This window comes from Rhinoderma darwinii, chromosome 2 (genome assembly GCF_050947455.1).
Source record: "Rhinoderma darwinii isolate aRhiDar2 chromosome 2, aRhiDar2.hap1, whole genome shotgun sequence".
Lineage (NCBI taxonomy): Eukaryota > Metazoa > Chordata > Amphibia > Anura > Rhinodermatidae > Rhinoderma > Rhinoderma darwinii.
The window spans coordinates 426,737,477-426,765,403 of NC_134688.1; the positions used below are offsets into that span (position 1 = coordinate 426,737,477).

At 43.0% G+C, this 27,927-nt stretch overlaps 1 protein-coding gene across 1 annotated transcript in view; it reads left to right on the plus strand.

Annotated features, from left to right (window-relative positions):
* Nucleotides 1-27,927, plus strand: part of CPD (carboxypeptidase D) — a 73,750-nt gene that overhangs the window by 26,882 nt on the left and 18,941 nt on the right. Inside the window, exons 3-13 of the mRNA XM_075854343.1 lie at nucleotides 4,135-4,277; nucleotides 7,762-7,931; nucleotides 8,852-9,210; nucleotides 9,413-9,604; nucleotides 10,945-11,112; nucleotides 14,542-14,651; nucleotides 19,853-19,955; nucleotides 22,782-22,924; nucleotides 22,997-23,166; nucleotides 24,610-24,927; nucleotides 26,556-26,751. Coding sequence (XP_075710458.1) covers nucleotides 4,135-4,277; nucleotides 7,762-7,931; nucleotides 8,852-9,210; nucleotides 9,413-9,604; nucleotides 10,945-11,112; nucleotides 14,542-14,651; nucleotides 19,853-19,955; nucleotides 22,782-22,924; nucleotides 22,997-23,166; nucleotides 24,610-24,927; nucleotides 26,556-26,751 — 2,072 coding nt within the window. The remainder of the gene's footprint in view (nucleotides 1-4,134; nucleotides 4,278-7,761; nucleotides 7,932-8,851; nucleotides 9,211-9,412; nucleotides 9,605-10,944; nucleotides 11,113-14,541; nucleotides 14,652-19,852; nucleotides 19,956-22,781; nucleotides 22,925-22,996; nucleotides 23,167-24,609; nucleotides 24,928-26,555; nucleotides 26,752-27,927) is intronic.

Sequence of the window (27,927 nt, forward strand, 5' to 3'; positions counted from 1 at the left end):
CTGCCGCCACCATCTTGTGTTCTTCCAGCAATGTTTGCAGGGTGTTTGTTCTCTGTTTCTCGCCTGACACGCCAACGTCTATCTGTCTGATGAAGCAGAAAACGTGATTCGTTGGAGAAGGCAACCCTTTACCAATCAGTGGTCCAAATCCAATACCACCGTGCAAATTGAAGCCTTTTTGTCCAATGCACCTTTGTTAGCAGAGGAGCAGTGACTATCCGTCTTCTTCGGAGCCCCATGCGCAGTAGTGTTCGCTGAACTGTTTTAGACATGTCTGGTAGCCCCCTGGTTGACTTTCATGGCGAGCTGCTCCACTGTAGCTTGTCGTTCGGCCCTCGCGCACCTTCGTAGCCGACGTTCACCTCTCATCAATGGCACGTGGTGTTCCGCAGTTTCCACATCGGTTATTCCCAATGGGGCCATTTGTCTACTCACGATACACTTTCACCACAGCAGTACGGGAACAGTTCACAAACTGCGCTGTTTGAGAAGTACTGCCACCCTTGCCCTGAAAGCCAATAATCATCCCTTTTTGCAACTCTGGTAAATCGCCCCTTTTACCCATTGCAATAACGAGTGATATGTGTTCAGACAGCCTATCTCACACTTTATATACCCACCAAGCCAGCCCACGACACATCACTTCCAACATGGGCTACACGCTGCCGACGGCGAAAGTAGGAGGTGGTCATAATAATGTGACTCGACTGCATAATAAAGTTTATGGAATTTTATCTTATCCTTGACATAAGCTGCAGTCGATATTATAGTCCAGAGCTGCATTCACAATTCTGCTGTTTGATATTGAAACCAGTAGACAAGCTTGTCCTTATCTGAGCTACTATAATCCAGGGGGAGATTACTGTACACTGATGAATAGACAACACTTTGTAGACACTGAGCAAGCCAGAAATACTGGGGAATTTTGGCTCTGAAGACTGCAAAATTGTGAATGCAGCTCTGGACTATAATGGAATCTAACTCCGGATTAGTAAAACAGAATTAGTGCAATGTATTCACAAAGTTACTCAACTGTTTATGTAGGTAACTAGATCTATGTATATAAGTAAAGAGGTGTCCAATTTTACAGCAACATGGTGATATTAGTTGCTCGTAGCCCTGACCGTATCATCAACTGTGGATGGTCGGGTGCTATGGGGACCGGAGATGCACTCCTGATTTTGAATCCCAATGTGCGTTGCTGCCTTCTGCACATGTGGAAGGCATGGTTTGAGTGTTGCGGTCAGCTGACTTGGTGATTTCAGCCCATTGGCGCTCTGCAATATGTAGGTAAATACAGCGTCATCGTCCATAGAGCTGAGATACATGAGGATGTGATCTGTCTATATGCCACCTGCTAAATAAAAGCCTTATGTCTTTATACCAAGGACAGGATATTTTTTATTTTTTTCCCCCAATCGTAATTATAAAGTAAATAGTAAAGGCTATTACCACATTGGTGCCAATATTTATTTTGGCTGTCTCCCTCGACAATGTTACATGTGTGATGTTGTAGTGACGAGATGTGGCCTCATTCAGTGTGTTTGCTGTCACAGATCTGCCCTAGATAATGTTGGCACCACATGTAAACTTTACCTAAGCTTCCAAATGTTTGACAGTGCGGATTCATGTAGCGAAGCGACAACGTATTGACTTTCCCGTGTCCCCATTGATTTGTGGTTGTGTGCGGTTTACAAAACTGGACTAATTAATACCCAATTCATTGCTGATTTTGTTTGGCGTGCGTGGTTTGCCCACCAGCATGGATGGATATGTCCTGATACTAAAATGTTAACTATCCACTGTTTTCTGTAAACAATTGTCCATTATGTGGAAGATACAATGGGATGCTGTGTGGATTGTGAACATCTGTCTATGGGAATCTATGGAGCATTGTCAATTGTCACAGCAGATTGGAGCATGAAAATATATGTACATAGAAAATGAGGGGGTTTTGTTCTTGGTAAAATTGTGCAGATATTAGGAAATTAACATATGTCACTAAACATTCATATCATAAGTGAATCAAGTTAACCCCTTTCTGATCGATATCCTGAAAAAAAACCAAAAAAAAAAACCCCCGTCATCAAAAAAGGATCAATGTGAGTAGCGTTTTGTTTTTTTAAGAGGCAAAGAAATTAATAAAAACCTATGGAGGTCTATGGGAGAAAATGCCATTACTTGCTGGAGGAATTCGTAAGAGCCCTGCTGCAATTTTGAAAAGACGCCACTGACCCAAAAACGCAAGACCATTTTTATATCCCACCTAAAAAAACTAGGTTATAGCACGTTTTTATACTTCCCTATGGACTATAAGCTCACATCTGACTGCAGCGTGTTTTGGTTAGAACAAACGCCATGTTGTTTTACCCTAATGCTCTTCAACTGCAATACTGAATACCGCATTGCAAAACGCTGGCGATCCGCGGTAAATGCATGTGGCTTTTACGATCCATTTGTTACAGCAGTTAATAAGTACATGAAAATCGATACAAAACTGCAGTAAAACACAATCAAAACGCTGTGTGGAATCCCAGCCTAAAGGACAATTTTTGCATGTAGACTCTTGTACACATTATTGCGGTTTTCTTTTTAAGGTGCAGATTATATTTTAGACCCTGTATAGATTGGTGAGAAGAATGCTGCTACAACATTCTCTCCAAACTTTTCCATCTGTCTGCCTTTTCAAAAAGCCGCACTGCTGCCTGTTTGTTGTAATGGTGATACTGCGTGGCAAGGGTGTACGCAACATTCTGCCCCCCCCCCCCCCGCTGGAGAAGAGGGGTCTCTGGCGAAGTTGCCGGTGTCCCTTATTTTAAAGGGTGTCGATCCCTAGGTCCTACAGTAAAAGCAAACCAGCATGTAAGAAATTGCCCCAAGTATCCTGTATATGAGATAAGGTGCAAACAAGCACCGTCCTCCTCTCCCAGTTGGTTAGTGGTGTGGTGGTGTTAACCATCAAGAGAAGGGGGCCCTATCTAAGTGTTTGCTATGGAGCCTCCTGCAAAGAGCTAACCTACCCACTCAAATTTATTTTTTGGCCTAGTTTGTTTTTTCCCCCTAGTGTTTTTGTATAACTGGGTCTTTCCATCAATGTCTTTGGCTCCAAAATGCATACCTCCCAACTTCTAAGTACGGTAAAGAGGGACCACTAATGCGCTGCAATATTGTTTTCCACGCCTCTAACCCCCTGCCCATACACACCCAGTTCAGCCCCCACAGTATCATACTCTTAGTGCCTCTCCACAGTATAATGCCCCCATAGTGCCCATCACACAGTATAATGCCCCCATGCAGTGTAATGCCTCCATGGGGACCAATAGAAATAAAATACTCACCTAACCTATTCCCACGACAAGTGGAAGAGATCCCTCTGCTCCTCCGGTTTAAGCTCTGGGTGGCTCGGTGCAGACCGGCGCAATAACTTCACTGCACCGTGCCTGTCTGCACCGAGCCCCTCACACCTGGAGTTACATAGTGAATGGTGGAGCAGAGATCTGATGGCTCCCTGCTCCACCATTGGGTTCACCTGTATTTGCTGACCCAGGACCATTGGGAGATTTGACAAAATGCACTCCTTTAATGGAGACTACTGCTGTAGTAACCAATTTGCAAGAAAAAGTCACTAGAAGCCACCATAAAGTGTGCATAAATGTTACTTTTTTTTTTTTTTTTTTTATTGGGCTAGCACATAATGTAATAGTAATGGGTAGTGCGTTTTACCTTTTTATGAGTTGCTGAGCATATAACTAGTAGGTTGTACATTTATAATATTACGTAATTGGATAATGATTGATGAAATTATTAGTCCTCAGTAATATAGCCGTGTAGGTCTGTGTACTACTACTGTGTGTAATTCTATTCCCTTAAAGAACTAGAATACCCTTTTGTAAGTTGTGTGTCCTTTCTAATAGGATTCCTGAATAAACACTCCAACAAATAAGTGGCCTTGTTGGTCATAGCAACCAACCAGTCATTCTCCGCTGTAAAAAAAAAAAAAGAAGCTTTTAGTTGATGGTGGCAACTAGGCCAGTGTCTTGGTACAGGTGGCCCTACATTACATCTACAATATAGGATCGTGAACATTCTATTTACATTGTAAGTTCTATGTTTTGTGTTTTCTGCCCTCTACAGGTGGGATGCAGGATTACAATTACGTATGGGGAAACTGCCTGGAAGTCACATTTGAACTGTCCTGCTGCAAGTACCCAGTGGCATCTGAATTGGCTCAAGAATGGGACTATAACCGAGAGTCACTTATCAAGTTCATGGAAATGGTAACCATGTTTTTTCTCTTTATTGTGTTTTACCTTTCAGTATTTCAGTGTTGTTTGTTCTGAGTTACTGCTCAAAAGACATCTTGTGATAGTTATAATGGGTCGCCAAGATGTATTCTTAGCCTGACTTGTGTATTACAGATAACTGGACTTCTTCCTTCACTACTATGCCGGTGCGATGCATTGTAACCTAACAGACCCGACTTTTCCAACAAAATTTACTTTCAATAACTATCCGCAATGGCAGTCTAAGGCTATGTTCAGAGTTTTTTGACGCGGAAACCGCTCCGCAAAACGTCAAAAACGGCCCGAAAATGCCTCCCGTTGATTTCAATGGGAGACGGGGGCGGGTTTCTCCTGCGAGCGGTAAAACCACCTCGCTGGAGAAAGAAGGGACATGACCTATCTTCGGGCGTTTACGCCTCTGACCTCCCTTTGACTTCAATGGGAGGCAGAGAAAGCATATTTCGTGGTGTTTTATGCCCGCGGCGCTCAATTGCCGCGGATGAAAAACGCCACAAAAAAGCAGCGAAAATCGGCGTGCAATTCCAAACGGAATTTTGAGGCAGAAATTCCGCCTGCAAAAAACTCTGTGTGAACATAGCCTTACAGTGGGCGGCCATTTATATCTATCCTGAAAATAGGAAATAACACTTGTTTACACCTAGCAGTCACCTCAACAGGACAAAATACATTTTTAACCACAATGCAAATGTTTACCGTGTTTGATTAAAGTGTGTCAATTTTTATGTGTAAAAACCCATATTTCTCAGTGTTCTGTGTAAGCCAGGTTGCCAACTGTAATGCTTAGCAAACTGCAGTTTGCGTTATACTGTTGGGTCTTCAGGGTAAAATGCAGCGGATTTTAGTATGTTACCAGAACGTTCCACGTATTTCAGTAATTACATATCGCAGGATTATGCCGTTACTTGTTGATTGGAAGGGACTTGACTGCTGTGACCCTATCTGATTACCAGGATTAAGGGGCTGCCACGCCCTGAGGAGCCCCATGGCCCCTTGTGATGTTTTCCCTGCACAGCACCACTGCCCTCCAGCAGCTGTGCAGGTACTGCAACTCATCCCTATTCACTTGAATGGAGCTGACAGGCAGTTCTCTGCACGTCCGTATGGCAGCGGCAATGTGTAGAGAAAATGCCAAATAAAATTCTGCCCCTTTGTTCTCTTGATCTGTGTGCAGGGATCCTCACCGATCTACAACTGGAATTCTAATCACAACATCACATTAGACAATTGCCAGTTATGCAGTTCTCTTCCATGATCTTCAAGCGGCTCTATAGCTTTTTTTTTTTTCTAAACAAAACGTTGTGTGAGACCATCGTAGATGCTATATGGCTTTTTTTCTCAAATGAAGTGTGAAACACTAGAGCTGGAGTCAGCAAACCGTGGCATCCGTGGCACATGTTTCCCTGGAACTCTTCCCTCTCCTGATGCAGCGCTGCCTTATGTGCACTGAACTCTGGGTGTCTCTCTCGCTCGAGCGGGCCTGCATGGTTCTTCATTACTTTTTTTTTTTCTTGCTGTACAAAAAAGGTTGTAGACCCCTGCACTAGAGTAATGTAGTTTGTGTCATTTGCTATCATCTCTGTAACTCATCCTCTTGCTCAGTGGGACCCGCTCAGGTTTCTCAGGCTACATTCCTACCGTATACGTTTGCTGTATACTCCTGCAGTCTTTGGGCACCAATGATCCAGTATGTAGTACATGGTCTTGTATTAGGCTTTTTCACAAATCTGCAGCTACTAGGTCCAGCATTAACACTTGCATGTACACTCACTAGTAAGAAAACATTTCCTTTAGTTCAGCACTTGGGGAAGTTGGGATTGTGTCATTGACCTTTTCCTGTAAGTGACTTCCGGTGCCTCTTTACGTTCCTGTCTTGCGGAATGTCTTTCAACGCTTATACTAGCTGTGTGCTGAAACATCTGTAAGGTTTTTCTTTGATTATTCCGGTTATGACTAATAAATTCTGTTCGACGTCTTCTGCCACTTTTGTTGTGACGGAGTTACTTGTCATTCGAGCCTTTGTGAGAAGGCTGGGAACACAGGTGATACTTTAACCATTAGCCAGTCACCTTACAAGTGTCTTCTGAACTGTAGAAGGAAACTACTGAACCTCAAAGTTCCAGATTCTAAGAACTTTTATATACAAAATCTTAGTGGTGCTTTCTTTTTCCGGCCTATGTAGATGTGAATGGATCTTCTGCTGCTGTGCACTGATTTAAAGGGAAGGTCCACCTACTCAACCCATCTACATTTTTATTTATTTTTTTTATCTCAAAGCATCTAAAACAAAAAATAAAGCAACTTTGCTTATGGTTTTGATCAACAATTTCCTATTGTTTGGTGTCTACAGATCCTATGTATCGTATCTATGGTAACAGACTGCAAACTTGTATTCTGATGTCCTCCTTCTTACTAACCTACATTTGGGTACAGATGGAGGATAGTATAACTGCAGGATTCAGATTTGTTTGTAGTCTGTTACCATGGAGATGCATAGGAGCTTTGGACACAGATAATAGTTGGTTGGAGAGGTGAACATAGCCTTTTAAAACAATCTACCAAAAGCTATCCATATATGGCTGTAATATAAGAATAAATTATCCAATATATATTGTTAAACCGCATCAAATTATGTGACAATGTGTTAACTTTAAAGAAATGATTGACATAATGACACAAGGGCTTGGTTGAAATAGTCACTAGTATTTGTAAGCGTGCGCATATACACGAGGTTTTAACATGAATTACCGCATTTTTTTCGGATCTGTTTTTGGTTGCACATCTCACAGGTAAAACCTGTTCAAACCAAAAACCGTAGTAATATTTGGTAAAAAGGTGTGCTGTTGTGTCAGGCGGTACTTGTTCCCACTGCACATTACCACAAGGTGTGTGTGCATCCATTATTTGTAGCTATTTACATACACGCTAAACATAGGCTAGGTTTACACCGCGTTTATCCCCTAAGAGCAATGTCCATGTGGGTGGTTTCCCTCCCGAGTGAGATTAAGCAGATCATCTTCTGATAAACATCAGTCTACACTATTAAAATCAGATACAACTATTTGTTACATTGTATTTGTCACATATTGTTGACGCATAGCTGGGGTTTTTAGGGCCTTTTTACATTTGCGTTGAAGGCTCCATTAGGGGCCACCGTTGCAGATCTGCCCAGAAAATACAGGAAAGAGTGCAGCATGATTGGACTGTCAGACTGTAGTGACACACCCACAACTGAAAACCGTTTGTCAATTTATTCATACATTTCTAAGAGGAGTAACAGAGGAATGACACAATGCTGCATTTTACGAAAAGCTGCTCCAGAATTGTTGTTTTATGGGGAATGCAATTATTTAAACAGACGTGTCAGGAGAGGTGACTGGTCCTCTTTAAAAGCGTTTTATGCGGTGACAATACGGTTACATGTTGTTATTTATTTGGTTGTCTCCTGTTTTGTTTATAGGTTCACATTGGAGCCAGAGGCTTTGTAAGAGACACTGTTACTCAAAAAGGGATTGAGAATGTGACTATATCTGTATCCGGGATTAAACATAATCTCACCACTGGGAATCTGGGAAACTTCCAGAGATTGCTAGCTCCGGGGTCCTACAACATCACTGCTTCAGTTACCGGGTGAGTAGTCCTATAATCAGTGGATAATACGGGGCAACATAGCAAATATCAAAATGGGACCCCCATTATGGTGCCGGGTTTACCCACGCAGGACAGAAGAGCCATTACCCTTGGGCTAATTTCTCACCCCTATGCTTTCTAACATAGCAATTTTTCTGGAGAGGGGAGTCCTGCACAGGTCCTCAACACCCAGTTGCAAAGGGGATGAGACGAACAAGGAGGATATATGGAGCCATATGGGCTCTGTTAAACTCCATATGTACAGTGATCTTCTCTACAAAAAGCAATGCTTCTAGGGGAACATACATACAGAGTCTGACGGCGCATGCCATCAGATATCGTGCGTATGAAATCTGAGGCATATGTAGGCACAGTTGCGGCCTCCTAGACCACTACATGAGAACACTCTATATGCTAAAACAATATTTTGCTTAATCACAAACCATCGACTAACCTGCATATCATATCCTATAAAACTAGTTGAGTATTCTAAGTCTGTGTTTTACCTGGGTCTTCTGTCAGATGAAGGTCCGAGCTCAACGCTAACCGTAAAGATATCGTCTTGTTAAGGTTTCACAACCATTGTAGAACTAAATTAATTCTAACCAGACCCCAAAATTAAAGTGACTCTCCAGTTTCACCAAAAAAAAAGTCAAGCTAGGGAATTCATAGTAAATGTACCTGGTGCCCTCCCTTTCACTTATTGTGCCACCACTTCCCGGGCCCCTCTACTTTCACCTAAGTTGGCAGCAACACTTCTCAGACTTCCCAATGCATCCTGTGCTTCGGTAGTCTGCGACCCTCTGCCCTGCCCTCTGATTGGTTAGCACTGCTCATGTGAGTGTCATTAATTTCTTAATGATACTTGCTACTTGATTTTTAATATACATATCGTGATAACTAACTGTCCTTTCACCTAGGTACCTGCCACAGACTATTACTCAGGTGGAAGTAAAAGAAGGACCAGCTGCCGTGCTTGATTTCCAGCTCAATCCTTCAGTATCCATTGAGGCCTATGATCCGCCGGACACTACTAGTGCTCCACTACCTGTGACTGAACCTCCAGTGACACTGAAAGCCGAGAACATCCCTCCAGTTCACAAACCAATCCAGCCCCAGGACTTCCGCCATCACCACTACTCTGACATGGAGATATTCCTGAGGAAGTACAACAGCGAATATGCCAGCATCACACATCTCTATTCCGTTGGCAAGTCTGTGGAGTCACGAGAGCTTTATGTGATGGCGATATCGGATAATCCACACGTTCATGAGCCAGGTAATATTTGTCAGGTGGGGATTGCAGACCTAGAAACTTGATTCCACTGGAGGTCGGCTTTGCATGGTAATCCCACAAAACCTCAGGATTTCAGAGAAAGAGAGACAGAGAAAATTAAATAAAAAAATAAATAAAATATATATATATATCGATCACCGTGACCATTGTCCATTATGTACACCTAATCTTGAAATTATTGCAGGTGAACCAGAGTTCAAATACATTGGGAACATGCACGGTAATGAAGTGGTGGGAAGAGAGCTGCTATTGAATCTCATTGAATATCTGTGCAAGAACTATGGAACTGACCCAGAAGTCACACAATTGGTCAACACTACCAGAATACACATCATGCCCTCAATGAATCCTGACGGCTACGAGAAATCTCAAGAAGGTAAAAACAAAAACAAAAAAAGTATTAATGGCTCAGCACTAGATGGGAAAATCTCATTTATTTAACACTGGAGGTTTGTTTTAAAGTCAGTGCTCTCAGATCCTGTACAGAACCTTTCCCTTCAAAGCATAGCCACTTTTGCTGCAGACCTCTCCATCTTTCCCAGTCGGTTTGCTAGCTCACATTACATTTGCCACCCCCACCTTGTTAGGATACTCCTAGATACTGCTGGAATTAGTGCTGAGGCTGCTGGAATCACAGGACTGTTTTTTCCCCTCTACGGACACACATATCAACTTGTTATACTCTGCTTGGGTAAACTATTAAAAGGAGTTGTCCGGTTTCAGCAAATAGCTGTTATATTTTTTTGTATAAGTTATACAATTTTTAACGTGCTTACTGTATTCATGCCTCACGGTTTTCAAGATCTCTGCTTGTTGTTATTCAGTAGGAACATTCATGGTTTCCTTCCAGTGGATAAAATTCTGTCCGTGATCATGTGATGGACACAGGTGATGGAATCGGTAGAAGTCACGGCTCTGATACCTATACTGTAATAAGCCCTGCACCTGTGTGTACATCACATCACCATGGGCCTAATTTATCATGGACTATATATTATGGAATAGTGTAGTGGACTAAGTTTTGGTGTTTTTTTTTTTTTTTTTTTTTTTTTGCACACATGGTAGCCTATGGATGACAGATGCCACTGTATGGCATCCATTAAACTGTTAAGTCATGAGCTTTTCAACATATTTTTGTGACTTATCCGTTAAATGGTAGCCGTACTAGTCTGACGGATGCGTTTAATGGATGCTCAACAATGGCATTTGTCACTCTCCGACTATAATAGTATCCGTTTAACTGATGCATCATGAAAGGGGTTCTGAGAGTTTATGATGTATGGTTAAAAGTCTATGGGTGACAAATGTCATTGTTAGGCAATTTCTCCGACATATATGCTGGAAAAATCTTCTGCTTCATTTCTGATCAGCTTTCCTCTGAGTGGTGTCCGAACTCAATAGTAAGTCTGAGTCCGGACACCCCTCGCTCTGCTTTACGAAGAAAGCCGATCAGAAAGTAAGCAGCACATCGCTTACCTGAGCACTTTTGCCGCTTCGTTTTAGCGATCGGTGGGGTCTCAGTGCTGGGACCCCACCGATCAATCAAAACTTCTGACATTTCACTATGACATGTCAAAAGTTTTTTAAACGTTTAGTTACCCTTTAACTTCTTTCATTTTCCAGCAGTGGATTTTGCAGTGAGCTGCCTCTGGATCAGCGTTCCCAGATTACTATAGAATACTGGCTGACATTGTTCATGTTCTCTTCTCTGTGCAGGGGACCGCGATGGAGTTATTGGCAGAAACAACAGCAACAATTATGATCTTAATCGTAACTTCCCTGACCAGTTCTTCCAAATCACAGACCCTCAGCAACTTGAGACGTTGGCTGTTATGAGTTGGCTGAAGATTTACCCATTTGTCCTGTCTGCTAATCTCCATGGAGGTAACTTATTCATCACACTTGTCTCTTGTGTCTTCTACAAGAGTGTCGAAGACAGTTTTTATAATCTAACCACCTGGATTTTAAACAAAGCATATTAACCCCTTGCCGTTATTTTTTCCTCTCCACCTACCAGAAGCCAAAACTTTTTTTCATTTTTCTGGCGATAAATCTAACGTACTGGGAAACTGGAAAAAAGTTATTAGTGGGGTGTAGTTGTTTGTTTGGGTTTTGTTTTCACTCCATTCACCGTGCTGTAGAAATGGCATGTTAACTCTAAATTCTGCGGGTTCATACGATTACGGCGATATCAAATTTTTTCGGTTTTGTGTTTTACTCCTTTTGCAAAGAAAAAAACGAATTGTTTAAAAAAAAAAAAAAGTGTTTTGTGTCGGCGTGTTCTGAGCTTGAACTAGCTCTTGCACAATATTCTGCAATACTTATGAATTGCAGTATACTGCTTTTTTTACCGGCTCCTATTAAGGGATTAAGAAGTATGGCAGACCTGGGGGCCTTCATTAGTTATCTCTGATCCCAGCCATTGCAGTAAAGTGTCACAAGCTCCGCTCATGAGCCCGCTCCATACTTTACCGGCTATGACATAATGCAAATACAAAGCTTGGGCTGGCCGTACACATTAGATAGCTGTCGGCTGACCGTTCTTCCTCTTAATCCCTCCATACACGTCCCGGCTCGGCTGGACGGGCATGTATTCAGAATGTGGAGAGGAGTAAGCCCCTGCCAGACACTTTTGGTGGCGGTTTATCTTCCCTGAGAACAAAGGGATCGTTCATATTGAAATCCAGCATCGTGAACCTTCTCTCCAGCATCATCTGAGGAGGTCCCCATACACCTTAGACATTGGACTGTTCCTGCCAAAGGTTGGGCCAACAATCTAATGTTTACGGCCACCGTTGAAATTCACTCCAGAACTTTTATCATCTTAATTTTTCATGAAAATGATGATAAATAACGTAAATTTACCGCAACATTTGTATTGACCAGAGAAATTATTACGACGGTTGTCAATTTATTCACACATTTGCAGGAAGAGTAACAGAAGGACGGCACAATGCAGAGTTTTAAGAAAAGATGCTCCAGATTTGTTATTTCATGGGGAATACAAGCATTTGCTAAAACAAACCCGTCAGAGCCCACATGTCCTCTTTAAACAGCAGGGATATATTTTTCTCTTTATGGCCCACTTTATGAGAAGGAACGTAGTAGTGACAGGGAAGTCACATCCATTGCTGCTGCACTCAAACCTGTCAGCAGAATATACAGCAAGTTGTGCCGCTGTGGTTTATATGTTCTGCATCTTGTATATTACTGATTGTATTAAAGAGGCTCTGTCACCAGATTTTGCAGCCCCTATCTGCTATTGCAGCAGATCGGCGCTGCAATGTAGATAAGAGTAACGTTTTTATTTTTAAAAAACAAGCATTTTTGGCCAAGTTATGACCATTTTTGTAGTTATGCAAATGAGGCTTGCAAAAGTCCAAGTGGGCGTGTATTATGTGAGTACATCGGGGCGTTTTTAATACTTTTACTAGCTGGGCGTTCTGATGAGAAGTATCATCCACTTCTCTTCAGAACGCCCAGCTTCTGGCAGATCACGCTGTGACGTCACTCACAGGTCCTGCATCGTGTCAGACGAGCGAGGACACATCGGCACCAGAGGCTACAGTTGATTCTGCAGCAGCATCAGCGTTTGCAGGTAAGTAGCTACATGGACTTACCTGCTAACGCCGATGCTGCTGCAGAATCAACTGAAGCCTCTGGTGCCGATGTGTCCTCGCTCGTCTGACACGATGCAGGACCTGTGAGTGACGTCACAGCGTGATCTGCCAGAAGCTGGGCGTTCTGAAGAGAAGTGGATGATACTTCTCATCAGAACGCCCAGCTAGTAAAAGTATTAAAAACGCCCCGATGTACTCACATAATACACGCCCACTTGGACTTTTACTTTTAAACACACCCACTTGGACTTTTGCAAGCCTCATTTGCATAACTACAAAAATGGTCATAACTTGGCCAAAAATGCTCGTTTTTTAAAAATAAAAACGTTACTCTTATCTACATTGCAGCGCCGATCTGCTGCAATAGCAGATAGGGGCTGCAAAATCTGGTGACAGAGCCTCTTTAAGATGTAATTCAGAGGCAGGGACTGTCACCTCCATGTCTTTTATTCCATTCAAATCCTCATAAAAATGCCGTGCACTAGTGAATTACGCTATGTTTTTAAGACTAGTTGACCTGAAGATGCCGGCTTCTCCTTCTCCTTATTATCTCCATGTACCTGGTCGTGCAGCCGTGTACTCCTGGGAATGGGAAGTGAATTTTGTAGCTGGAGGAAATCTATGTCCCCTGGGAAGAAGAGCTGGTGTCTGCTTGTAGGCTGATTTTCCAGTATTTATTGTTGGAGCCCTTCCACTCAGAAAAGGAGCAATTCTGAGAACAGATGTAAATGATGGAATTGCTGTCTATGCCGTTCCCTATATGTGGAGATTCATTTTTAAACGAGCTCGATTTTGCAATTGTCATTTCCTTTTGGTGGCATCGCTTTTCCTGTAAATGATCGCTGCTTTGTGGGTAATGTAGCATGGTGTGTTGTCAGGATCGTCTGACCAGCTAATGTATATGGGCCCTGCCGACACTCTCCCGAAAACAGATGTTGATGAAGAAAAGGATCGGGCAGTTGGATTTCAACATACCCGATTCTCAGGGGAGATAATCCGCTGTCAGCGGGGCTCATGTTACCCATTTGCAATACATGCACACTCGGCCGAGGTAACTGGGAGTCGTTTTGTCAGCATGAGGGACATTCTGCAGACAGCTCGTGCTTCACAAGTTCCCTGTTTGGGAATTTGGGGGGGCTCATCAGTGAATATTTCTCATTCACTAGCTTAGGATTGTTAAAGGAAGATTATATGTAAAGCCTATTCCCCAGAGAGGTGGTGCATGACAACGGGATTCAAAGAGCGCGGAAGAGATAATCCTGTGTCATGCCAGAGGGGACGTTGCAGAAGTGTTTGTTTTTTTACCTGAGCGTTCCTGTTGGCTCTGTTCACACTTCTGTCTTGATTTCCATTTTTACAGGAGCCATGACTGGTATGTATCCGTTGTGATCAGTTATGACGGATCAATCATGTTTCCGTCAGGTATGCCTTTGGTTTTTTTCTGGATACAATGCTGCAGCATGCTATACTATTCTGACCATCAAAAATCAATGGAAGTCTGACTGAAAAGAACTCACGGAGGTGTGAACAGAGACTTAGGGCACTTAATAGATACTCCAATTTTATGTAGGTCTGTTTCTGTGACAGATTGTCTGTAAAGTGATCCTAACACCTACATCTGTGTATGCATGTTCTCATTTCTTACACGTTGGCAGCTTGTGGGTTTTCTAACAGATCTGACTTGTGTCTGCAGGTTCTCTTGTGGTTAATTATCCGTACGATGATGATGAAAAGGGATTGTCCATGTACAGTAAGTCCCCCGATGATGCCGTGTTCCAGCAGCTGGCTCTCACCTATTCCAAGGTGAGGCTTACAGCAACCAAGCACAATGTTCTGCCAGTGCCAGCAGTAGGCACGGTGCCCTGGACGAGTCTGTGCCTGGGTTATTCCTGCCTGTTATCAATATCACGTCTAAGTTTGACCTTGTTTAATATTTCTTCACTTCTACAGACTTCTAAAATGTACTTCATCCATTTTTACCAAACACCTGCTTAAAGGGAAATTCCACTGTCGTTTAACTTCTGACATTTCCTAGAGACCAGGCTCCCACTGATTCGCAAATCAAACCTTTAATCCACCTGTTGCTGGGTTTAGAATTCTGTTAGGTCATGTTCACACAGGGCAGATGCGCTGCGTAAAAGTGCACAGCGTAACCACCCTGGAGCCTGCAGGGAATTCCACCCGGAAAACTGCACTAAATCGTTTTATCTCATGTGACTGCTGCAGCCTGTGATTGGCTGCAGCAGTCACATTGGGATGACACGTCATCCCAGGAGGCCAGCCTGGACGGAGAACAGAGACACGTCGCCATGACAATGGAGAACGGGGTAATTTTTTTGTGGGGTTTTTTTTCCTTGCGTTTTTTGCAGCTTTTCCGGCAGAAAAATCACAACATTTGCGGGTTTTACCTACACATTGAATTTAATGGGGAAAGCCCGCAAAAGAAAAGCAGAGCTTCCAAAGCATAAATTGAGATTCCGCGGATTTAAAAAAAAAACTCACTGCGGGTCAATTTATGAATGTTTTTTGCTGATTTTGTAATTTTTTTTACGCAGTATGTGGATGAAATTTGTTCACATTTTATTCACTCTGCTGCTACTGTTACACTGCGGATTTTCCACAATGAAATCGGTTGCGGAAAATCTGCAGTATTTTTACGTTGTGTGAACTTACCCTAACTGGAAATCCCCAGCAGAGCTCGTAGTGCAGCTGCAATGATTTTGGTTGATTTGTATCATGTGTTCTCAGATTCCACATTTCCTATCCAGTGGCACCTTGATTTTAGGTGATCGGGCTCCTGTACCCCCACCACAGTTCTGAGCTCTTCGGACATCATTTGCAGCAGCAGTAGACTCTAGTTTCTTGCCACAGTTGTGTTCCATAGAAAGGCTTTTTCTGCGCTGATTTGATTATGGTCCAAAGCAAAGACTTGAAATCTTCTCCCCATTTCTCCGCAATAACATGAAGCAATTGTGTACTTATTAAATTCTTCATCATACAAGTCTGTATTTGCAAGGAGACAAAGGCATGGATTACACGTAGCCTTTTTTTATTTTTTTTCTAAATGCCAACAGAAAATAACAGACCACAGCCATAAATAAGCACCGGGTCTAAAGAGGAGAATTGGGTTTCAATGTAATCTGTCCCACTAAGAAGAAAAAGAATTACAATCTGACCACCATTATCGCAGTTTGTAGCTGATCCGGGAAAAAACAAGAACACTGTGGAAAAAAGCAGCCCCCCCCCCCCCCTTGATGTGGTTGCCACAATAGCAAAATATCAAACTAAGAATTATCCTGATGTTCTAATTGGGGCCGAAATGTAAATTTGTAAATCTGCTCTTTATTGTTATACATTCATACAGTGCTAAAGATGCATTCCAAATGCCCAAAGCATTGTGTGTAGGGGTGTATTCTGACATTGCGGTTGGGGTGCCGTAAAATACGCTTACAAAAACTGCTCGTGTACAACGCACCCGCTCTATGTTCCACTGCTTTTCATGTTGCAGACGAGACAGAGCCACAAACACAGGACCTGCTCCAAATTTTGTGGCTTTGTCCCACAGCCCGCATAACGCATCAGCGGAATACCCGGTCGTGTGCATGGGGCCATTAGAAATGAGTGGGTCCTTGTGCTATCCGTTGAACAATCGATGGCACACGGAACAGTCGTGTTCATGGGGCCTAGGGCTACATGCACACATTGCTGCAGAGAATACGTATCAAACACAGGACATTCACAGGAAAAACACGCACCTAATCGCACGTTTTCCGATGCGTTTTTTTACGCTTTCAGTAAATCGGTGCGTTTTCATGCTGCGAGTTTTGCTGCGTTTTTCCTTGGAACTAGGCAGATACAATTCGCAAGCGGTAACGCAAGGTAAATTGACGTGCTGGGGATTTTAAAATTCGCACCGCAGGTGAATTAACATGCCGGAATAAAAAACAGCGTGTACATGAGATTTTCTGAAATCTCATTTACTTTGCTGGTACTGTATCACACTGTGGATTTTCTGCACGCAAATACGTGCTGCAAAGCGTAATACGCATCGTGCGCATTGAGCCTAAGGGTATGTTCATACAGCCATTTCGTAAACGGACGAAAAATCGGAAGCAGAACGCCTCCAAACATCTGCCCATTGATTTCAATGGGAAAAACTGAGTTCTGTTCCGATGGGCCGTGTCCTTACACGGCCGTTTTGAAAAACGGCCGCGAAAAAGTGCAGGTCACTTCTTGGGACGTATTTGGAGCCGTTTTTCATTGACTCTATAGAAAACCGCTCCAAAAAACGCTGCGAAAATCGCCAGTGGCTTAAACGCTTGAAAATCAGGAGCTGTTTTCCCTTGAACATACCCTAAGGGTATGTTCACACGCTAACGGCAAATACGTCTGAAATTACGGAGGTGTTTTGAGGAGAAAACCGCTCCTGAATTTCAGGCGTAATTGCTCATACTCGAGTTTTTTGCGACGTCCATTACGGATGTAATTGGAGGTGTTTTTCAATGAAGTCAATGAAAAACGGCTCAAATTACGTCTCAAGATGTGTCCGGGACTTCTTTTGACGAGCCGTCTTTTTACGCGTCGTCTTTTGACAGCGACGCGTAAAATGACAGGACGTCGGCACAGAACATCGGCAAACCCATTGAAAGTAATGGGCAGATGTTTGCCGACGTATTGGAGCTGTCTTTTCAGGCGTAATTCGAGGCGTAAAACGCCTCCATTACGTCTGAAAATACGTCGGCAAACATCTGCCCATTCATTTGAATGGGTTTGCCGACGTACTGTGCAGACAACCTGTCATTTACGCGTCGCTGACAAATGACGCATAAAAAATACGGCTCTTCAAAAGAAGTTCCGGACACATCTTGAGACGTAATTTGAGCCGGTTTTCATTGAAAAACACCTCCAATTACATCCGTAATGGACGTCGCAAAAAACTCGAGTATGAGCAATTACGCCTGAAATTCAGGAGCGGTTTTCTCCTCAAAACACCTCCGTAATTTCAGACGTAAATGCAGTTATCGTGTGAACATACCCTAAGAGTTGTTGCACAGCAAGACTGCTCACTTTAGTATAGTGCCACCTTGTGTGGAAAAATGAAAGCACACATGAACTAATTTACTGCTCCGTTCTACTGAAATGTGGTTTTGTATTTTTTTTTCTTTTTAAACTCATTGGTCAACTAGTTAGTACAAGTCACTATATTTTGTGTGTGTGTATATTATTATTATTATTTTATTTTATTTTGTTGTAAAAAATTTCCACCCAAAATGTAAAAGTCATTATATATTAGTAAATCAGACGTTGGAGCAGTAGGCAGGACTTGCAGCTATATTTGATGTTTACTTTTGAGCAACCTCTATTAAAATGATCATTTGTCATGTTGTCAGTTGCTGAGAAGCTAATCAAAATGTCTGTTTTGCACATTATTTGTATAGCATTGTAACAACTTTTTTTTTTTTTTTGGTCTGGGTTCACACCGTGCATTTTTGTTGCATTTTTAACATGCATTTTTAATTTTTTTTTTGGGTTTAAAAACTTCTGTTGCGAAATTTGGGATTTATCTACTAAATAAAAAAAAAACTCTGTTTAAGGCCTCATTTACACGAGCGTATTATACGCGCGTGCGACGCGCGTGCGACGCGCGTGCTTTTCACGCGTGTCGTACGCACCTATAATAGTCTATGGGGCTGTTTAGACGATGCGTGAATTTTGCGCTGCGTGAGTGCGTTGCGTAAAACTCACGACATGTTCTATATTCTTGCGTTTTTCACGCAACACGCACCCATTGACTTCAATGGGTGCGTGAAAACAACGCATGCCACACTGACGGTCCTGCGTTGCATGCGCGAAAATCACGCAAGAGCTGTCAAAAGGATGAATGTAAACAGAAAAGCACCACGTGCTTTTCTGGTTACAAACATCCAAACGGAGTGTCAAATTAGAGATGAGCGCACCGAACTTCACCGGGTTCGGCCGAACTCGTTTTAACCGAACCCGGCAAAAAATGTTCGGGTACGCGACGTCAGGAGACAGTCACTGCCCACGGTGCTGAAAGACTTAAACTGTTTCAGCACCATGGACAGTGACTTGCGATCACAATATACATATACGTGTAAAAAAAAAAAGAAGTTCTGACTTACCGATAACTCCCGGCTTCTTCCTCCAGTCCGACCTCCCGGGATGACAATTCAGGCCAAGTGACAGCTGCAGCCAATCACAGGCCAAGCACAGGCTGCAGCCAATCACAGGCTGCAGCGGTCTCATGGCCTGCCGCGTCATCCTGGGAGGTGGGGCCGGATGACAAGAGAGGGACGCGTCACCAAGGCAACGGCCGGGAGACCGGACTGGAGGAAGCAGGAAGTTCATGGTAAGTGTGAACGTCTTTTTTTATTCACAGGTTGGTGTATATTGTGATCGGCATTCACTGTCGAGGGTGCTGAAAGAGTTACTGCCGATCAGTTAGCTCTTTCAGCACCTTGGACAGTGACGGGCGTCGACTACCTCATCTCTATGATGGCGGCTGCGCGAAAATCACGCAGCCGCGCATCATACACGGATGACACACGGAGCTGTCAATTGCCTTTTGCGCACGCAAAACGCAGCGTTTTTTTGCGTGCGCAGAACGCACACGCTCGTGTAAATGAGGCCTAAAACACAACAAAAATGCCGAGCCTCAGCACACCCTTCACCATTCAGCTGATCACAGGATATCCTGCTGCTGGGACCCCCAGTGATCGGCTGTATTTTAAACCTGCTTTGCTTCAGTGCCACAGCAGGGGACATGAAACGTTACACCCTTCCCATTGCAGTCAATGGACTGCCCATGTAATGCACGGACGTGCACGGTACCCTAGAGCGGGAGACTATCTATGTATTCACTCTCTGTTCTGACTAACATGAGGAACCCGAATGTGGAACCCCCTCTCCCCTTAATTAAGATATAAAATAGGGTATTTAGAGAAGAATTTTCTAAACCAGACCATTCTTTCTGTTTTTAATAGGAAAATCGTAAGATGTTCACTGGCAGTCCATGTAAGGAGATCTATCCCAATGAGAATTTTCCTCAAGGAATCACCAATGGAGCAAACTGGTATAACGTGCCAGGTAAAATAGATCTGTGCTGAATATAAATTATTATTAATAAAAATCATTATTGTACTTTGCTTCTAAATTGTCAACACATTGCACATATACACTGCAGACGCCATACGCGGAGGGACCGAGGAGTCTCTCCTGAGATGGTTGACTTTCAGGCTCTCCTTAGACATTACAGATTACATAAAGTCAGTAATTGTTCTTGGGAAACCGGGTTAAATGTGAACAATACTGTTAAAGGGGTTTTCCAGTCATGAGAAATTGATGGCCTATCCTAAGGATAGCCCATCAGTATCTGATCAGTGGGGGTCCGACTCCCGCACCTCCATCGATCAGCTGTTTTGAAGGGGCCGCAGCGCTCATGTGGGCGCTGCTTCCCTATTCTGTCGCTGCTTGTACCGTGAATCGCCAACACGTTTGTAGCGGCGGTTCACAGGATTACAGCCTTCTCCCATGCACTTGAAGATAGGCCATCAATTTCTAATATCTGAATAAAAACCCTTTCAGGGGTTTGTTTTTTTGTTTTTTTTAATTAGTATATGATATTACCGCTATATGAATAAACTATTCTTACTTGTGTAATACCTAATAATAATAAAGGCCTGTTCACATCAGCGTTTGGGTAATGTTCAACCTTTCCGTCAGAGGAACCGATGAACGGAAAGCCGAACGCAAACTATAGCTTCCTTTTGCATTACCATTGATCTTAATGGTAATGCTTACGTTTCAGTAGGTTTCCGTTCTTTATTTTTTTTTTTTTCTGTTGAGGGGTTAACCTGACTGAGACCTCCGACGGAACCCCTCAACGGAAGGGCAACGCCGATGTGAACAGGCCCTTAATCATTTCCCATTTTTTACTTGTGTTTCAGCGGTTTTGTGTAAATAAATGGCTGTATAAAGCAATAGACAAGTGTTAGATTGTAGCGGATTGGATTTTATGAAAACCTGTTCACACCGTGCAGTTCCAGAGGCTGAAAACCCATAAATGACCTAATATTGCTCACAGCTGAATGGTAGATTCAATTATATAAAATAGATACCGGTCTTTTTTTTTTTTTTTTTTTTTTTTTTATCTAATTTTGGTTTATAGCATTGAAGGTGGTCCTATTAATACTATGAACAAGAACCTTCATGAAATATAAAAATAAAACCGTTCCCAATCTTCATTAAAAGACACGGGTGACAAATATTACAGGCCTCATGCACACGACCGTAGCCGTGTGCACGGCCGTGATTTTCTGGTTGGCCGGCTGCGGACTGTCAGCCGCAGGCCGCTCGCAAGTCACGGGACATGCACATGGCCGCCGCCATTGTTTTCAATGAGCCCGGACCGCAGAATAGGGCCGTAATAAGACATGCCCGTTCTTTCTGCGGTCCGGGCTCCCGGGCCGTGCAAGGACCGCAAAAACTACGGTCGTGTGCATGGCCCCATAGAAAAGAATGGGTCCGCAATTCTCCCGTGGATTTTCGGGGGAATTGCGGCCGCAAAAACACGTTCGTGTGCATGGGGCCTTACTCGGCCACTATAATCTGCTCCAGAAAACCTGTGTTGTTTACATACAGCTGTGGGTTTTCTGAGGCAGTGATAGCTGAAGAATTTTTTTTATGAAGTTTCGTTGGTAAGTGTTTTCTTTTTGTATTTAAAGCGGGTACCTACCTGTTTAACCCCTTCCTGCCCAAGCCATGTAAATTTACCTGGTTAAGGGGCTAGTTCTTGTGCCTGCTGCCAGTTCATTCACGTGCTGTCTTTAATGGCACTGCGCGCACCTGTACTATGACAGGGAATTGCAATATTCTGTTCCCCGGCACAAAAACCCTAAGCACAGCGCTCATATTGAGTGAAGTGTTCCCAAATGCAGAAACCGCTGGTTTGTGCGGGAACTCTGTGAAGTCAGTACGGATGTCGCTGGGATTTCATGTGTAAACGGGGCTGGGAAGGTATACAGATCACTGGTAACAGTGTGTTTCCTGCTAACCGGTGTCCTTATAGGGTACATTTTTTTTTTTTTTTATTTAGAATACAGTCAAATGTAAAAACAATTATATATAAATAAAATAAGGATTAAAATTGCACATCTCCAAACCCACCTGCACCAATTTTAGACATTCTGAGTGACTCTAAAGCGTTTTGCATGGACATCCGGTGCTTAGGCATTAATACGTATCGGTCAGGCAGAATATCTGTTATGCCAAACCGAAAATAATTACCCCCAACTACCAATTTTAGTCTATTCTACCCCGGCCCGATCTACTTTTGTGTCTGTACTTGGATAATTATCCTGTACAGAAGCTGCGTCTAAAGTTAAAGGGGTCATACTTGTTTCTTGGGAAAAGCCCTTTAAGGGAGGGAGATAGATTTAAAGCTAAAAGAGGGTTTTTGTTCTCTGTGTTATAGCGACGTCATACGTTACACAATGTACACATATTTTAAATCGCTATGTGCGGAAGAATTAGAGGGTTAAATTTGAGGGTAATTATTAATTGAACAAATTGCATTAAGGGGAACCTGTCACACTATGCGGCCTGATCTGCAGCGTAATGTAAAGCAGGATTTGCGGAGTCAAGTAATATATAGTTTTATGGGAAAAGATTCAGTATAAATTGTAAATTATTGATTTTAATCTCTGCTAACGGCTTAGGAGTCCAGTGGGCGGTCCATCCCAGGGATTGTATGTACACTCAAACTGGGAAGGCTATCAAAGATAGCTGTCAATCACGACGTAGCACCGCCAAATTTTTCTTATGTCAAGTTCCCCTTTAAAGTAAATAATTGCAATGTGTATTAATGAACAATATGGAAGTTGAATGTAACTTTCTCCTATTTTTACCTTCTAGGTGGAATGCAGGACTGGAACTATCTGAATACCAACTGTTTTGAAGTGACTATTGAGTTGGGCTGTGTGAAATATCCAATGGCTTCAGAACTTCCTGCCTACTGGGAAACGAACCACAGATCTTTGCTGGAGTTCATACAGCAGGTGAGTCAGTTCTGACACCATTTCTGTTACAATGTCCTATGTACAAAACACCAACCCTGATTCCTTGTTTAGGTACATAAAGGAATCGAAGGATTTGTACTTGACGCCACCGATGGAAGAGGCATTTTCAACGCAACCATCAGTGTAGCTGACATTAATCATCCGGTGACCTCTGACAAGGCTGGGGATTACTGGAGATTGCTAGTCCCAGGAGCGTATAAAGTCACCGCCTCCGCAAGAGGGTAGTTATCTCTACTACTATTTTATGGTCTAGTATTCTATAGAATGGAAAGGGTGCACCGTGACAGAGCAGAGAATCCGGTAATGGATAAGGGGTGGTTTGTCAAACAGAGTAAAATTTCTAGGGAATTTTGTGTTTTAGTTAAAGGATATGTACTCCTTTTGAAGATTTTTAGCGCATGATACAGCTTTTATGTATGCGGGATACATTGAAGCTGTGTCTGAAAAAGTTAAAATTTATTTTAATAAAATTAAATTACAAAGTTCAACAAAACACTCAAACACTTTTAGTAAAAAAAAAAAAAAAACCTCTTCAGGTGTACGTTTAGCCTTTAATAATCTTAAGGGTCTATTCACATGTTGCAGTTAAGGTGCTGTTACAACTGCGTCTGGAAACTTTGCAGTAAAAACGTATGATTTGGTGTGTTTTTCGATGCGGTGAAGTTTTTTGCCACAACCGCATCAAAAACGCACCTGATCGCAGGGAAAATGCATGCGGTTTTCTAATGTGTTTTTAAATGCAGTTCTTACCGCACCTCAACCGCAACGTGTGAGTGGACCTTATTAGTGGTATGTGAGGGACCCCACCATTGTCTTCAGGAGCAATCAAAAGCCTGCCGTGTGCCAGAATATCAGGGGTTTTCCTGTTGGGGTCCATTCACATGTTGAGGTGTTAGAACTGCACCTAAAACCCAAATGTGTTTTTTACGGCAATGTTCGATGTGGTTGTGGTAAAACACGCAACTGCATTGAAGAACAAACCAAATCGTGGTAAAAAAAAAACAAAAGCATGCATTTTTGGGATGTTTTTTTGTTTATTTTTATTTTATTTTATACGGTTCTAACTTTTTTATCTTCTTTTTGCATGAAAAACATTTTTCCAATAGAGTTTATTACAAATTTTGCTTAGTCATTGAGATGCAGCTTCTATGCATCCACTATTCATAGAAGCTGCATCTCAGGGCTCTAACCCAAATCAGTCAGTCCAGCAGACTTACGGCGTGCACTGAGCTTCTCCTGTGTTCATCTATTAGATCTATAAGAAAAATGTTTTTCGTGCCAAAATACATAAAATTCAAAGCAAAAAAATATTGCAAAGGGTTGCGGAGCCTTTAAAGAGGCTGTGCAGTTCCTCTTTCGCCCGATTTGATAATGGTCATGTAGAGACCCTGCTCCACGCCGGTCAGGACAGTTGCCCAGGTAACAGTTTGGCGCCCGGCAAGTATCGATTTCTCTCCACTCCCCATGTCTGATTGGGTGGAAGAGAGAGGCACTGCACTTACCCCCTTATGTTGGCCTTTAGTAGTTGCAGTGTTTGCTATACTTGAGCCTGTAGCACACCAGCATGTCCTGTTATCAGATCTGATATACCATGCACTCATCAAGGTGTTGGAGAGAAGCGCTTGTCAAAATTCAGTGTCATCCTATTCACTCTTTCTTTCCAGATATGTTCCTGTTACAAAAATGGTCAATGTGACACAAGGAGATGCGGCGGTGACAAACTTTACCCTTATTCGCTCTGGCACAGATTTACACAAAGAAGATAAAGGAAAAGAATCGGTGATCGAGCCAGAGAAGCTGGACCCCAACACACAGGAATTTGAGACCCTAATAAAGGATCTTTCAGCTGAGAATGGTCTTGAGCACCTGCTGCTGTCCACCTCAAGTGATATAGATCTGTATCGGTATAGACCTTATCATGACCTCTCTGAATCACTGCGAGGACTGAACCTGAACTACCCAAACGTTACTAAACTGACTAGGTATTCTTCATGATTATACTTTGCCACATGAAAACACAATCTGAGGTGGGGCGGGGGGGGGGGGAGGCGGGGGCTTATCCGCTTGGACTTATAAGGCTGGGTTCACACGTGGCGGAATTTCGCGGACACTCCGCAGCGTTAATCCGCAGCGGTGCCGTTTGTCGATTGACTTACACTTTAATTTAGCAGTGTTCGTTTAGACGAGGCGTAAAATTCCGCTGCGGAGCATAGGCTGCGGAGCGGAATTTGGTGTCCGCAGCATGCTCTGTCTGTTGCGGAGCAGTGGCGGACTCATGGCGGAATTTCTCCATTGACTTCAATGGAGAGTCAAAATTCCGCAATGAAGTCCGCAGATCTTATGTGTGCTGCGGAGCGTATTGGTTTTACTACCATGACATTTCTTCATTCTGGCTGGACCTATGTATTTCTAGGTCTACAGCCAGACTGAAGAAGTCAATGGGGCTCCCGTAATGACGGGAGCGTTGCTAGGAGATGTCTGTAAATAGTCACTGTCCAGGGTGCTGAAAGAGTTAAGCGATCGGCAGTAACTGTTTCTGCACCCGGGACAGTGACTACCGATCTCAATATACATGTATCTGTAAAAAAACATATAAGTTCATACTTACCGAGAACTCCCTGCGTCTGTCTCCAGTCCGGCCTCCCAGGATGACGTTTCAGTCTAAGTGACGGCTGCAGCCAATCACAGGCCAAGCACAGGCTGCAGCGGTCACATGGACTGGCGCGTCATCCAGGGAGGTCGGGCTGGATGCCGAAAGAGGGACGCGTCACCAAGACAACGGGCGGTAAGTATGAAAATCGTTTACTTTCACTAGGGAAAGTGCTGTCCCTTCTCTCTATCCTGCACTGATAGGGAGAAGGGAAGCACTTTTCCCGCAGTCCGCAGCAGCTAGTCCGCATCAATGTACTGCACATTTTGTGCAGATCCGCAGCAGAATCTGCAACGCAGATTCTGTGCGGCATTGATGCGGACAGTTGCGGAGGAAATCCGCCACGTGTGGTCATGCCCTAAAGGAGAATCCTTTATATATTTCTCCCTGGTCTGAATGAAATCTGAGACCGGAGAGGATGACATTGAGGCCCCCTGCACATGCTGCATATTTGCTGCAGACTTTCCATCCGGGTTTTTCATGCGTAAATTCTGCAGCCTTTTTCGCAACAAAAATTGACATGCTGCAGATTCTGTATCCGCATATTAGGTCAATGTCCACACCTCTTTTCTGTGGATTTGTTCTGCAGCATATGGATGAGATTTATTCAAAATTCGGACAGAAATTCTGCAGTAAATACACAGCATGTGCACGGGTTAAGTGCTAGAAACATGCAGCCGCAGTCCTAGGTATCTTTTTAAAAATGTGTCATTTTATTCCAAAATCTTTTTTTCTCAAAGCTGCATAGAACTGTTAAAAATGAAAGGTTTATGCTGATGTTAACAATTTAAGACTGGGTTCACATGTCGCAATCCATTTGCATTTGCTAAAATCTTTGGCGCGGTCTGCCGCAGTTCAATCAAAAAGCGGATTTTGACAAACATACGAACCCATCTTGGTATTTTTTTTGCCTCCGTCCAGCACATTAATAACCACACTTTCTGTGCTTACACTTCTTAGGTTGGGTCAAAGTGTTGAATATCGCTACATTTGGTCTTTGGAAATCTCAAATAAACCAAACATTTCTGAACCAGAAAAGCCAAAAATCCGATTTGTTGCTGGAGTTCATGGAAATGCACCAGTTGGTACAGAGTTGTTGTTGACTTTTGCAGAATTTCTCTGCTTGAATTATAAAAAGAACAGCGCAATTACAAAGGTAAGGGAGGTGTCATTAGTTAATGTCTGAGATGTGACTTGGGCCTGTAAGGCTGGGCTTTACACTTCGTTTTTAACATCTGTTTGTTTGTTTTTTGCCATATGAACTCCCAAACATACGCAACAAAAATGCTCAGTATGAACCCAGCCTGAGGCCCCATGCACATGACCGTGCCTGTAATCGGAGCCCACAATTGTGGGAATGGCAGTTTACTGAGGGCTGCCCACATTTTCGGGCTGTGCTTCCATACAAAGTATGGGAGCACGGCCCGTAAAACATGAAAAAACTGACCTGCTCCATAATTCTCGGCAGTTACACGGCAGGGACACCCATCCGTAGCGATACAGAAAGGTGTCCGCAACCAATAGAACTGAATGGGTCCGTAAAAACGTGGACCGTGTTACGGTCCGCGGTTTTACAGTCTTATGTATGGGGCCCAAGATGTAATCTGGAAAGTGTATCAAAGGGAAATCTGGTCTTCAAGCACACTATTATATCTTGTGCCCTTCGATAGACTGTGGTTGAACGCTTGTGGCAAGCAGCAGGAGTAATTAACCGGTTAAGGACTAGGCTGTTTTACAGCTAAATGACCAGAGCAAATTTCACAATTTTGCTATGCGCTTCTTTAGATGACTATAACTCAGCAGGTGAATAAAGTTCATCTTTGAATTTTACACTCTTTTTAAAGGACAGATAGGGCTTTGTTTTAGTGGCATTTGTCAGTATATATCATTTTTATTTTTTTCTCTAAAGTGGGCAAAATTGGAAAAAAATGCAAGAATTTAGCAATTGCGCCATTTTATGCTAGCATTTTTCACACACGGTATGGACCACGGACAAAATTAATCTCCTTTCACATTCTTCCACTTCTCCCGTGCATGGGGATACCAAATATGTGTGCCTTATTCACTGTGCGGGCATGTGCCAGGGCTTGGCATAAAAGGAGGCTTTTTGGCCTTTTCGGTCCAGGAATTTTGCATTTGATTTTAGAGCCGCATACTGTTTTCTGGGGGGCGTAATGCTGCTGAAACATTAGAATCACCCCATAAATGACTTCATTCGCACAAGTAGACCCCACAACCTTCAAGGGGTTTATCATATTTTTAGCCAGTCCAGTTTTCTTCTGAAAGTTTCTTGAATAAGATGGAACAAAAAAAAATCAGCACTTTTTTAGCA